Below are 10,915 nucleotides of genomic sequence, written 5' to 3'. Positions count from 1 at the left end.
TATTTGTCTTTTTAGAGAAATCAAATGGACTACCACATGCGGATGTATATAGACATATTTTAGTGTGTAGCTTACTTATTTTGCTCCGTACGTAGTCACTTGTTGAAATCTCTAGAAAGACAAATATTTAGGAACGTAGGGAGTATAAAGAAAGAAAAGGTGTAAAAAATAAAAGAGAACTAAAATAAAATCCATACCTGGAAGAGAAAAAAGAAAATAAAACAGAAGGAAAAAAAACCCATATGTGAATGGGGGGAGCACCTATTTAAACGTGTTTTGTGTCCAATAGGCGGGGTGGGATGCCGTCACATGGAATTGAGAAGGAGACCGACTACTGGCGAAGGTGTCAAACTTGCACAATTTTTTGTGAATTCACAAACATTTTTTAAACTTGTGACCAGTTTACAAATTTGCGAAAAAAAATTATCCATGGACCTTTTTTTACTTATGCGAACTTTTTTTTAAAATTCATGATCGATTTTTGAATTCATGACTTTTTATTTATTTCCTCAAACTTTTTCAATTCACAAAAAATTTCAAATTTGTAAATATTTTTTGAATTCACGAATTTTTCTTGAATTCATGAATTATATTTGATTTACAAAATTATAGTGTATGAAACTATAAAGAAGGAAAAAGTAAAAAAAAAACAGAAGAGAACCCAAAGAAATTCCATACCTAGAAGAGAAAAAAGGAGAAGAAAAAGAAGACAGGGAAAACCCATATGTGAATGAGGGGAGCACCTATTTGACGTGTTTTGCGTCCAATGGGCTGGGTGGGGTGCTGTCGCATGGAATTGAAACCGAGACCAACTGTTGACGAAGGTGTGTTTCCAACTAGTAGAGCTAACGATTATAAGTGACCAATGACCAAGTCGAAGTTTAAGAACTAATAGTAGCGGCAGATCTGAACATTTTTTAAAATTTTCGGACATTTCTTGGAAATTGTGAACAATTTTTAAAAGGAAAGTAATGTTTGAGAATCTGAATATTTTTCAAAAAGCTCGAACAAATGTAGATATTTGAATATTTTAAAAACAAGAACAAAATAAAATACGAACAGTTTTTTAAATAGTGAAATAACAATTCCAAAAAATTGCAGTTGTGAAGAAATTAACAATTTCCAACAATTTTTTAAACAACGCAAACAAATGTTTAAATTTCACAGTTTCCAAGTAAATAAGTGATAAAATTTCCGAAAGCTTGCCATTGGGGCATTACAGAAAAGACCTAAAAATTGCCATGTGTTGGAAGACAAAAAATGTCATGGTTTAAAAATTGCCATGTCTTGGAAGACAAAAAATAGGGATTTTTGTTTTTTCAAAAATGAGAAAAAAGGGGTTTTTGTTTTTAAATGAATAACAAATTTAAAAGAATTTAGCTTCAAATACATAAAGCCATTTAACCATATATGTTCACAAAACTGCTTCAGTCCAAGTGGCAAGGGTGTCACCACTCCTGTGGGAGGTTGTGAGTTTGAGACCCCCACGTTGCTCTTTTTTTGTGAAGAGAAAAAAAAAAGATAGGGCGTTCGATAGGATGTTGTCTATAGTGGACGAGTCTGGAAAGCTGACGTGGTACAAGTCTTGTGCAATGATTCGCGCTACATAATTGAACGACAACTAGCCTGTTCGCTGGGAAAACATCTTGAACAAAACGTTCGTCAGATATTATTTTCATTAATTAATTGCATTAATGAGTCGATTTTTAAATTTATTTTGCGTAAAAAAATCCCTATTTAAATAGACATAATTAATTGTATTAATGGCTTGATTTTTCAAATTAATGTTCATTTTCTAAAAAAAATCTTATTAATGTCTGTGCGCGAACAACAATGTACGTATTCTTGTTTAATACTCACTCCGTTCCTAAATATAAGTCTTTGTAGAGGTTTTACTATGAACTACATACAGAGCAAAATGAGTGAATCTACTTCTAAAATGCATCTATATACATCCGTATGTGGTTTATAGTGAAATCTCTACAAAGACTTATGTATTTAGGAACAGAGGGAGTAATAAAGATACAACCTCCACTCAGAAAAATAAAATGAAATAAAGATACAACCCTATACTCCCTCAATTCCAAAAATGTAGTGGGCATAGGACTTTCTGAAAGTCAAACCTACGTCCCACCACCACAGTATATATCCAGCATCACACGGCCTCCTGCGTGCGTCCTGTGGTCCACAACGAGACGACTCCTTGACCTTGTCACACCACAGCTCACGGCGACAGCCACAACCACAATGGCGGCGGCGAAGGTGCTCCTGCCGTCCTCCGCCGCTCTCGTCATCCTCTTCCTCGTCCTGCCCTCCAGCGCCGCCTCCGGCACCGCCGATGGGTCGGAGGAGTGGGGATATGTGGAAGTCCGACCGAGTAAGAAAATTCTTTCCCAATCGATCAGCACTACTGGCCATGGTTACTCATGGTGGCGTGGTTAACAATTGGACTGCAGAGGCGCACATGTTCTGGTGCCTGTACCGCAGCCCCCAACGCGTGGAAAACGGCACGGCGCCATGGCCGACCGTGCTGTGGCTGCAGGGCGGCCCGGTGAGTAACTAGCTAGCATGCACCAATTAACCAAGCAATCCATGGAGTATCCTCCATACTAATTCAATCTGGCATGCATGCATTGCAGGGCGCATCGGGGACGGGCTACGGCAACTTCATGGAGATCGGGCCGCTGGACGCGGACCTCAAGCCCCGCGCCACCACCTGGCTCAGCAAGGCCGACCTCCTCTTCGTCGTAAGTACTCTCTTCTTCTTCCTCCTCCTCCTCGCGTGCGTCCGGGCAGGCGGGCAATGGCGATGGCCGGCCGGTTGATTTCTGATCCTGAGATGGGCCGTGCAGGACAACCCCGTGGGCACGGGGTTCAGCTTCGTGGAGGGCCGCAACAGAAGCCTGATGGCGCGCACGGACGCCCAGGCGGGCGGCGACCTGACGGCGCTACTCATCGAGCTCTACCGCCACAAGACGTGGCTGCAGGGGAGCCCGCTCTACATCGTGCACTACCAGAATAACTGGCGATGCCGACGGCCCCGTCGGCATAGATCGGCCTATCCCGACGGCCCAGCCCAAGCCGTCGGCATAGAAAAGCCGTCGGCGTATATCCATCTATGCCGACGGCCCCCGTCGGCAAAACTCAGCCATCGGCGTCGCGAGAAATATGCCTACGGCGGCCGTCGGCATAGAGGAGCCCGTCGGCATAGAACGTGGGCCCGGCTACCCGGGCGGAAACGGCCTTTTGACGGCGTCAGTCTACGCCGACGGGCTAACGGCGGCCGTCGGCATAGCCCCTACGTCATCGATCCGCGTCGCCCGCCACGTCATCGATCCGCGTCGCTCGCCGGTCCGTGGGGTGGCAAATCTATGCCGACGGCCTGGCCGTCGGCATACGCCTGGCCCATGGATGTTGCCACATCATCGATCCCCGCCCTTTGCCACGTCATCGATCCGTGGCCGTGTGCGCAGGTATGCCGACGGCCTTGCCGTCGGCATACCTCTATTTTTATTTTTTTTCATTTTTTATTTATATTATTTACTTTTTCCTGTTTTTTGCACAATATAAATGTGCCTTATCTAACAAAAAAACATACCCCGATGGTATATCGATTGCCCCCCTCACGGACGTTGCTGCCGCCGTGCCCCACAGCGACGCCGGTGAGGGGGGCACACCCCGGAGCTGCGTGCCGGGTGCCTGCGCCAGCCACCACGCTTCCACAACCGTAGGAGGGCCCAAAGCAACACCTAGCGGCATTGCTACCCCCAGGTACACCGTCCCGTCTAACCGGGCCCTCATACATGCGGGGCGGTGTGGTGCCATGTCTGAAGAGGCGGGACGGGGCCCTGGGGGATAGCAATACCACCGGAGCGTCGCACCGGGCCCTCATACATGCGGGGTGGTGTGGTGCCATGTCCAAAGAGGCGGCACGCATCTCCGGGGTGTGCCCCCCACTACTAGAAAAAGGCTTACTAGTGGCGCACCAGTTTTGCCTACTAATGGCGCACTACTGGTGCGCCACTAGCATCACGCCACTAGTAATTTTTACTAATGGCGCACCGCCGGTGCGCCATTAGTATCTGGTACTCTAATGGCGCACCTGGAAGTGCGCCATTAGTATAGGCCAGGGTGCGCCATTAGTATGCCTCCCAGGGGGCCATATATACCCATGTGCTTTGCCATACTAATGGCGCACTGCGGTGTGATGCGCCATTAGTATCCTTCGGCATACTAATGGCACACTGCTTGGTGATGCGCCATTAGTACCCTCTGGCATACTAATGGCGCACTGCTCTGAGATGCGCCATTTGTATCCTTTGGCATACTAATGGCGCACGTTTGCGGGATGCGCCATTAGTATGTATATTAGGGATTTTTTTTCTTTTCTGATTTTTGCACAGATTACAAAATATATTATTGGACAGAAAATAAGCAGCAGGACACAGCAACAGCAGATTCATCGGATACAATAGAAGATTAGTCTCCGAATACAATTCATCATATTAGTCTCCGAATTCAAATGACCGAACGAAGATAGAACATTACAAGTCTCGAGACCGCGAGTAGCGAGTTTGTCTTCACATTACAAGTCGATATCGATCATCTAAACTACCATCACATAGAAGAGAGCTGCGGTCATCACGATGAGCATCATCGCGATGAAACTGGTCTTCATCCGGTTCCTCCAACGCTCCCTCCTATCTCCCGCTAGATAGCACGCGTATCTAGATTCCGCCTCCGCTCTAGTGGTGTACCCTTTGTAACTGTTACCGCTGAAACGATGAACCTGTCTCCGACACTCCTCCCAGTCGTCGTAGACTCCGGGAACCTTACCCTTGTACACAACATACGACGGCATCTCTGTGCACTAGCCAAACAACAGACAATACATAAGCAATATATAAGTATGCAACAAAAGGATCGGAAGAGAAAAGCAAGACATTAATAGCACGATTCATGGTCCTACTAACAAATAGCATCGATTACATCTAAGTTGAACGGCTATCCAAACCAAAGAGACATACAAGTTCACTAAAGTTTAATTACAACATGAGCTAATGAATGTTTCAGAACTACACATAGCATCACAACTTTTGACTCGACTCATGGGACCGGAGCGTGGATGAAGCCGCCGTCTGTCGTGATGGTCATGAAGTCGCGGGCGTTGTCAGCCTGCATTTGTAGCGTTGTGTCTATCTCGCTGTTGGACGGTTGAAATTTGAGGTAGAACTGCCCCGAGGTACGAAGGACATCTTGATGGATGATTTCTGCAAACTCCGACTGGATGCAAAAGAATTCTTGTCGGATGTCCGCGTCCTGGATTGACGCCAAGCTTGCGGCCCAATCTTTGAGATTATTTGGTAGCAGAAGGTGATTATGGTCCCGCACGATCGCCCGCATGTGATGGAGGGCGTAGTAGGCATCCTTCTGACCGCCAGGCGGCTGCTTGACGCAGGGGAACGTCGTATTGTGGGTGAACACGTGCCTGCCGTACCTACGAACTGGCCTCTTAAAGGTGCCTCCAGATGCGGCGTAGCCGGGGAGAGCATCATCAAGAACTTTCTTGATATTTGTGTAGTCTATCTTGGAGTCACGGTCCGGGTCGAGATACGTGGCCATGGAATATTTCGGGCTTAAGAGGATGAGTGTGCAATGTGTGTCACTGCACAGAACACGGAATGTTAGAAAAAAAAGAACGATCGAAATCTAAGAAATCATATGTTACGGGGCGGTTAGGAGATGACTTACTCGGGAAAGTAAGGCACGAGGAAGTTATCCTTATCTGGGTTTGCCAGAATGACGCCTTCGAGGTGTGAACTCGCGACTTGCCGGTCCCCAGCGCTGCCCAAGATCTTGGCACGCATGTAGAAGGGGTCGACTATCACAATGTCCGGGGTCTTGTCTCTAATGATCCGCATCTCCATACTCAGCGAAAACAGCCGAACGAAGGTGTAGTGCAGCGGATGAAGGTTAAGCATAGCAAAGATGTCATCAAATCGCAGGACGATCGTACCCCCGACGGCGCTATCCACAAAGCCCTTGCCCTCTGGCACCTTGGCCACGAAAACCGGGTATGCCACATCATTCTCTCTGAGACGCCGCTTCTCCAAAGAAAGAACACTGTCATGCAGACTCCGCATAGCACCGGTTGCAGCATTGAGCATATTTGTCGGTAGCATCGGCCTACCCGCCACATGCACCCTCCTCGAGATATCCTTAGGTGAAGGTGGCCCGTCCTGAGCACGGATCGTACTCGGTGCCGGCTGGCTCGCACTGGCGCCCTTGTTAGTCTTTCGTTTCCGTCCCTTCTTCTTGATCTGCTGTAATGGGATCGAGTTCTGCTCACAGACCGCCTTCTTGAGCGTGTTGGGGCTGATAATATTTGGCACCTCAGCTATCTGAGGCTCGGTGAAGGCGGCAGCTGGAGGCGTCTCCTGAGAACTGAACGCCAGACGACGCCTGTTGCAATTGGGTTTCTCCGCCGTACCAGCTAGATCGCGGTCGTCTTTTTGAGGGTTGGGTTCTTGAGAAGGAGGCCCGCAGAACTCATCACCGTACCCATGTTCGGCAAAGTACTTATCGACGTTGGTAAATGTACCGTCGTCGTTGTCGTCGTCGTCCGGATCCTGTGCCATATGCATGTTCGGATCCTGTGCCATAGGGATGTCCGGCATGTCCGGTAGCGTTGCGGCGTTCTTGCCATGGCTTGGCGCTGGCACGACTGGCGGTCTTGTCTGTGGGGTGGTGTCCCCCGCCCCCAAACGAATCTGGCTCTTCGGCCAAAGCAGGGGCCAGCTTACACAGGCGCTGAGGGTCATCACATCATCTTCGTCGGCCCCAGCGGGTCGAATCGGAGGTAACAACTCGTCGCAGCCTGGCAGCACCCGAACCAGTTCAACCCTATACAAGGTGGGTGGCATCGGATTACCGTGGAACACGCGGTTGCCCGGTTGAACGATTCTGCCCTTGGCGACATCGACCAACTCGCCGCCCACGAAGTGCAGGAGAGTGCAAGGAACATCGGTGGCGCCCTGCGAAAACATGTAGGGCGTCAGGGATGCCCAGTCAAAGGCAAGGAGATGAAGTCATCGGCCGAGAGGCTTAGTTACCGTGATGCCGTCGAGCTCGGCTAATGTCGAGGCACCGCCAACGGCGGGCGTGCGCGTGCAACTGACGGAGGGGCCGCTTGCTGGCGAGGTGCCGGCCGGCGTACATCCAGGTGCATTAAGCTCCAATGCCCGTGCCGGCGCCGGAGACACGAATACCGCCTCCGCCGGAGACACCAATGGCGCCGCCTGCGCGTTGTGCGAGTTGCTGGCCGTGAAGCTGGGAACCGGGGGAGGCCCCTGTTGGCCGCCCGCAATCCACGTCGTCAGCCCCTGAATCAAGGTAGGCACAATGGCGGTGAGCGTCGTTCCCAGTTGTTGTTGCACTTGCTCTTGGACAATCTCCGGAATCCGCGCCACTTGTGCCTTGAGTTCTTGAACCTCGCGCGACTGGCTTTCCGAGCTGGTCTTTTTCTCCTTTCGCCCACCAGCGGTATAGTATGACGACCATTTTGTGGACAAGCCTTTGCCGGCCACACGACCAGCTGACGACGGCTTACTGAGCTTATCCTTGTTTTTCATTACGTTCAACGCCCTATTTAAAGGGGTGTCAAAAGGGGAGCTCTGAGATGACCCCGCGCTACTGCTTTCAGCCTCCTGCGGAAGGAATGTGAACCATTTAGAAATTTGGCTTCATTAATTAGAATGCAACCATATGGAGCTAATTATGCGGGGGTGTATTCCTTACCAGAACAAGCTCAAGCGCCCTGGTCTTCGGATCCGTGGTAAGCTCCTTTGTTACCGGGTCCTCCTTGTACCGGGCCCTGACAAAGTTCCTGGTCTGCTTGTCAGGGAATTTCTCGAAGCGGGGCGGTAGGCCTTGCTCGGCGCGCTCCGCGTCCTCCTTGTCCCATATAGGCTCCGCCACTCTGTAACCGCCGGGACCGAGTTGGTGGACCCCTAAGTTCAACTGCCGCATTTCTTTCCCCCACTGACTTGATTCGGAGGTTGCGCTGCTCTCGCACTTGATCTTGAACTCCTTGTAGTCATCTTCGCTCATCAAAGGATATTTCGCCTTGATCTTCTCATAACTATCACCTTTTTCAATCATTGCCTTCACCGTGCTTCTCCATGTAGACAGGGCCGTGCTCATCCTCGTGAGGGCGGCACTGTTCACTTTATTCCCTGAGAGGCGTGTGTTTGCAAACTCATCGGGGAACTTGTATCGTTCATGCAACTTCGTGAAGAGGAGGCAGCGCAAATTCCCTCGGTCCTTATGCCTTAGGTTCTCGGTGTTGATCGAGACGGTGCTCCGGAGAATGCACCCGAGCTGAACCGAGTACCCCTTGACTACATGTTTGGGCGCCGTTGGATGCCCGTCGGAGTTCACTTCAGTAAATTCCTCCTTGACGGTGCCGAGCACGTTCGGGCGCCGGTCCTTCCGTTGCCTCTTCGGTTGGCTGCCATCTGTGCGTGCGCCGCCATCATCAGTGGTGGCATCCTCGGCGGCACCATCAGTGGTGTCATCCCCGACGCCACTAGGGGTTGTGTAGTCAGGATCGGTGTCTTCCGCGGCGTCCTCATAGCGGTGAGGTTCTTCCTCCATCTCCTGGGACAGCTCCCAGAATTGCTTGCCGCCCGAACCGCCGGCCTCATCGTTGTGGGCCATGTTTCGCTCTAAATAGGAAAAAAGTTTGGTCAAAAAGTTGGTTATTGTCAAGGAACAAGATCATGGTCTCATCATTTAGGGTTTGTCGACACCGAGGCATCCTAAAAGCTAAGCTTTTATCATTTAGGGTTTGTCGACGCCGAGGCACCCTAAAAGCCTAAGCGTACATCATTTAGGTTCTCATCGACACCGAGGCACCCTATAGAAGCCAAGGTTTCATCATTTAGGGTTTGTCGACGCCGAGGCACCCTAAATGCTAAGTTAAGTTTTCATCATTTAGGGTTTATCGATGCCGAGGCACCCTAGGTTGGGGCTAATCACTTGGCACTAATCACTTGGCTCTATTGCCACCTATGTTGGGTTTATCATCTAGGGTTTATCGATGCTAAGGAGAATTCTAAGTTGGGCGTAATCACTTGGCTCTATTGCCACCTATGGTTTAATGCAGCAAGAATGGCGGGGCAGTTGATCCTACTTAACTAAGTACTAAGATACCCCGGCCCATGCATTAGTCGCAAGTACCCCATATGTCCTATTTTTAGCAAAGTCATGCTAAATTTCACGGAAAATTTCAGCATGACCTTTGCTGAAAATAGGACATATGGAGTACCCGAATTTGCCGGAACGGAAGTTAATCGACATTCCAGAAAACTCAAGGGCCTCTAGGGGTACCTGCAAATTCATCACGACACAATGGTCGGAGACAAAACATGATGGGCAGGCCAAATACTCATGTCACAAGTAATTCAGAGGCATCACAATAAAGCAACACCCTGCACTAGCCTAAAAACAAGTGAAGTTTCACCCATATAAGAACAACTTTATAAAATCAGAGAAGTTGCTAAATTTTTTGTATCCTTCATACACACTGGAGTACAATGCTTTATAATGTTCCATCATCATTACAGAAATCCAAGAAACACATGGTCTTGAGGATATTCTTTATGACTGATTATTTCAGTTTTACATGCAGATTTTGACCAAAAAACACATGGTCTTTTTAACAGTTTTCAGTTTGGACAGAATACTGAAAACTACAGTTTGGACAGAATTCCTAACACTTTGGTCTTCTAGTTACAAAACAAAACTGACATAATTCTAGATGCCATAACTGAATTTTCCTTTGGCATCTAAAAACTGACATAATTTGGATAATTCTAGACCAACTGGCCTCTGTGAATGTCTAGTTCGTTTTCCAACATATGAGATGAAGATCTAAGTGCTCAGCTACTTGATAGTGTTATAGGATATAATATAAATGAAAATTAATTTTAAGACAGAAAAATAATAATTTCGGTGACCCCTGCCAATACAACTAAAGAATATGACAAGAAAATAACTAGAGTATAAGTTGGCAGTATTTTTGCTAAAAAAATTGCATACAAATTTAGTAATCAATGTTTGGTGTAGTATTATCCATTTTAGTCGTTTAAGAGATAAGATAATTTTTCCTTACCATAAATTATGAAAATGAATAAAACAATATACACTTTTTGCTAAATTTGGAGTTACTTCCTATAACAGTGATGACAGAGTAGTGTAAAGTATATTCTCCTAGCAGTATGTTCCATCTTGTAAAAGAAAGGAAAGAAAAATTGTTTTCTAGGCATAAAAAAAGAGACCTTTTACAGTACAACAAGTTATTTTGGACCGTTTATTTTTTTGATCTAGTGACCCAGATTTGCTAATACTACACCAACAATTGTTTTCTAGGCTAATACTACAGGCTCCCAAACTGACATAATTCTAGATGCCAAAGGACAAGAGAGGTTCGGCATGTATCGTACCTCCTCCTCTGCTTTGTTCAGGTTGGTCTTGAGTATCTCCTTGTCCCTCTGCAGCGCTTGCACTTGTTCAGTAAGCTGCGCATGAGTAAGTAAGATGAATGTTGGAGGATCAGTCAGGTTGGTTAAACAGCAGCACTGCACTAGTAATTACAAAGTAGCCACCGCAGTAGCACATAGGAGTATCATGCAAGCAAGCAGAGTGTTGAATGATGGTGACAGAGCTCTGGAGTTCACATGACACTTCCAATTAGTTCATAGCAGTAGCACAGAGGAAGGAGGAAGGAGGAGAGGTACCTGGTCGCCGAAGGGGTCGGGGTCGGCGAAGGGGTCGCGGTCGGGGTCCGAGCTTGTCCGGGTCCTCGCTCGCCGCGGTCGAAGGAGAGCAGGGACCGGTGGCGGAGGACGGCAGG

At 48.0% G+C, this 10,915-nt stretch overlaps 1 protein-coding gene across 1 annotated transcript in view; it reads left to right on the top strand.

Moving 5' to 3' along the window:
• Positions 1–2,247: 2,247 nt before the first annotated feature.
• The window catches only part of LOC123171349 (serine carboxypeptidase-like 51), a 36,866-nt gene continuing 28,198 nt past the window's right edge, over positions 2,248–10,915 (top strand). The window contains exons 1-4 of the mRNA XM_044588885.1: positions 2,248–2,377; positions 2,457–2,551; positions 2,640–2,747; positions 2,853–3,005. Of these exons, the coding sequence (XP_044444820.1) occupies positions 2,248–2,377; positions 2,457–2,551; positions 2,640–2,747; positions 2,853–3,005 (486 nt within the window). The remainder of the gene's footprint in view (positions 2,378–2,456; positions 2,552–2,639; positions 2,748–2,852; positions 3,006–10,915) is intronic.

The sequence above is a fragment of the Triticum aestivum genome, chromosome 7D (genome assembly GCF_018294505.1).
Source record: "Triticum aestivum cultivar Chinese Spring chromosome 7D, IWGSC CS RefSeq v2.1, whole genome shotgun sequence".
Classification (NCBI taxonomy): domain Eukaryota; kingdom Viridiplantae; phylum Streptophyta; class Magnoliopsida; order Poales; family Poaceae; genus Triticum; species Triticum aestivum.
The sequence above is the reverse complement of the archived record's forward strand: the minus strand, read 5'-3'. Positions and strand labels throughout refer to the sequence as shown.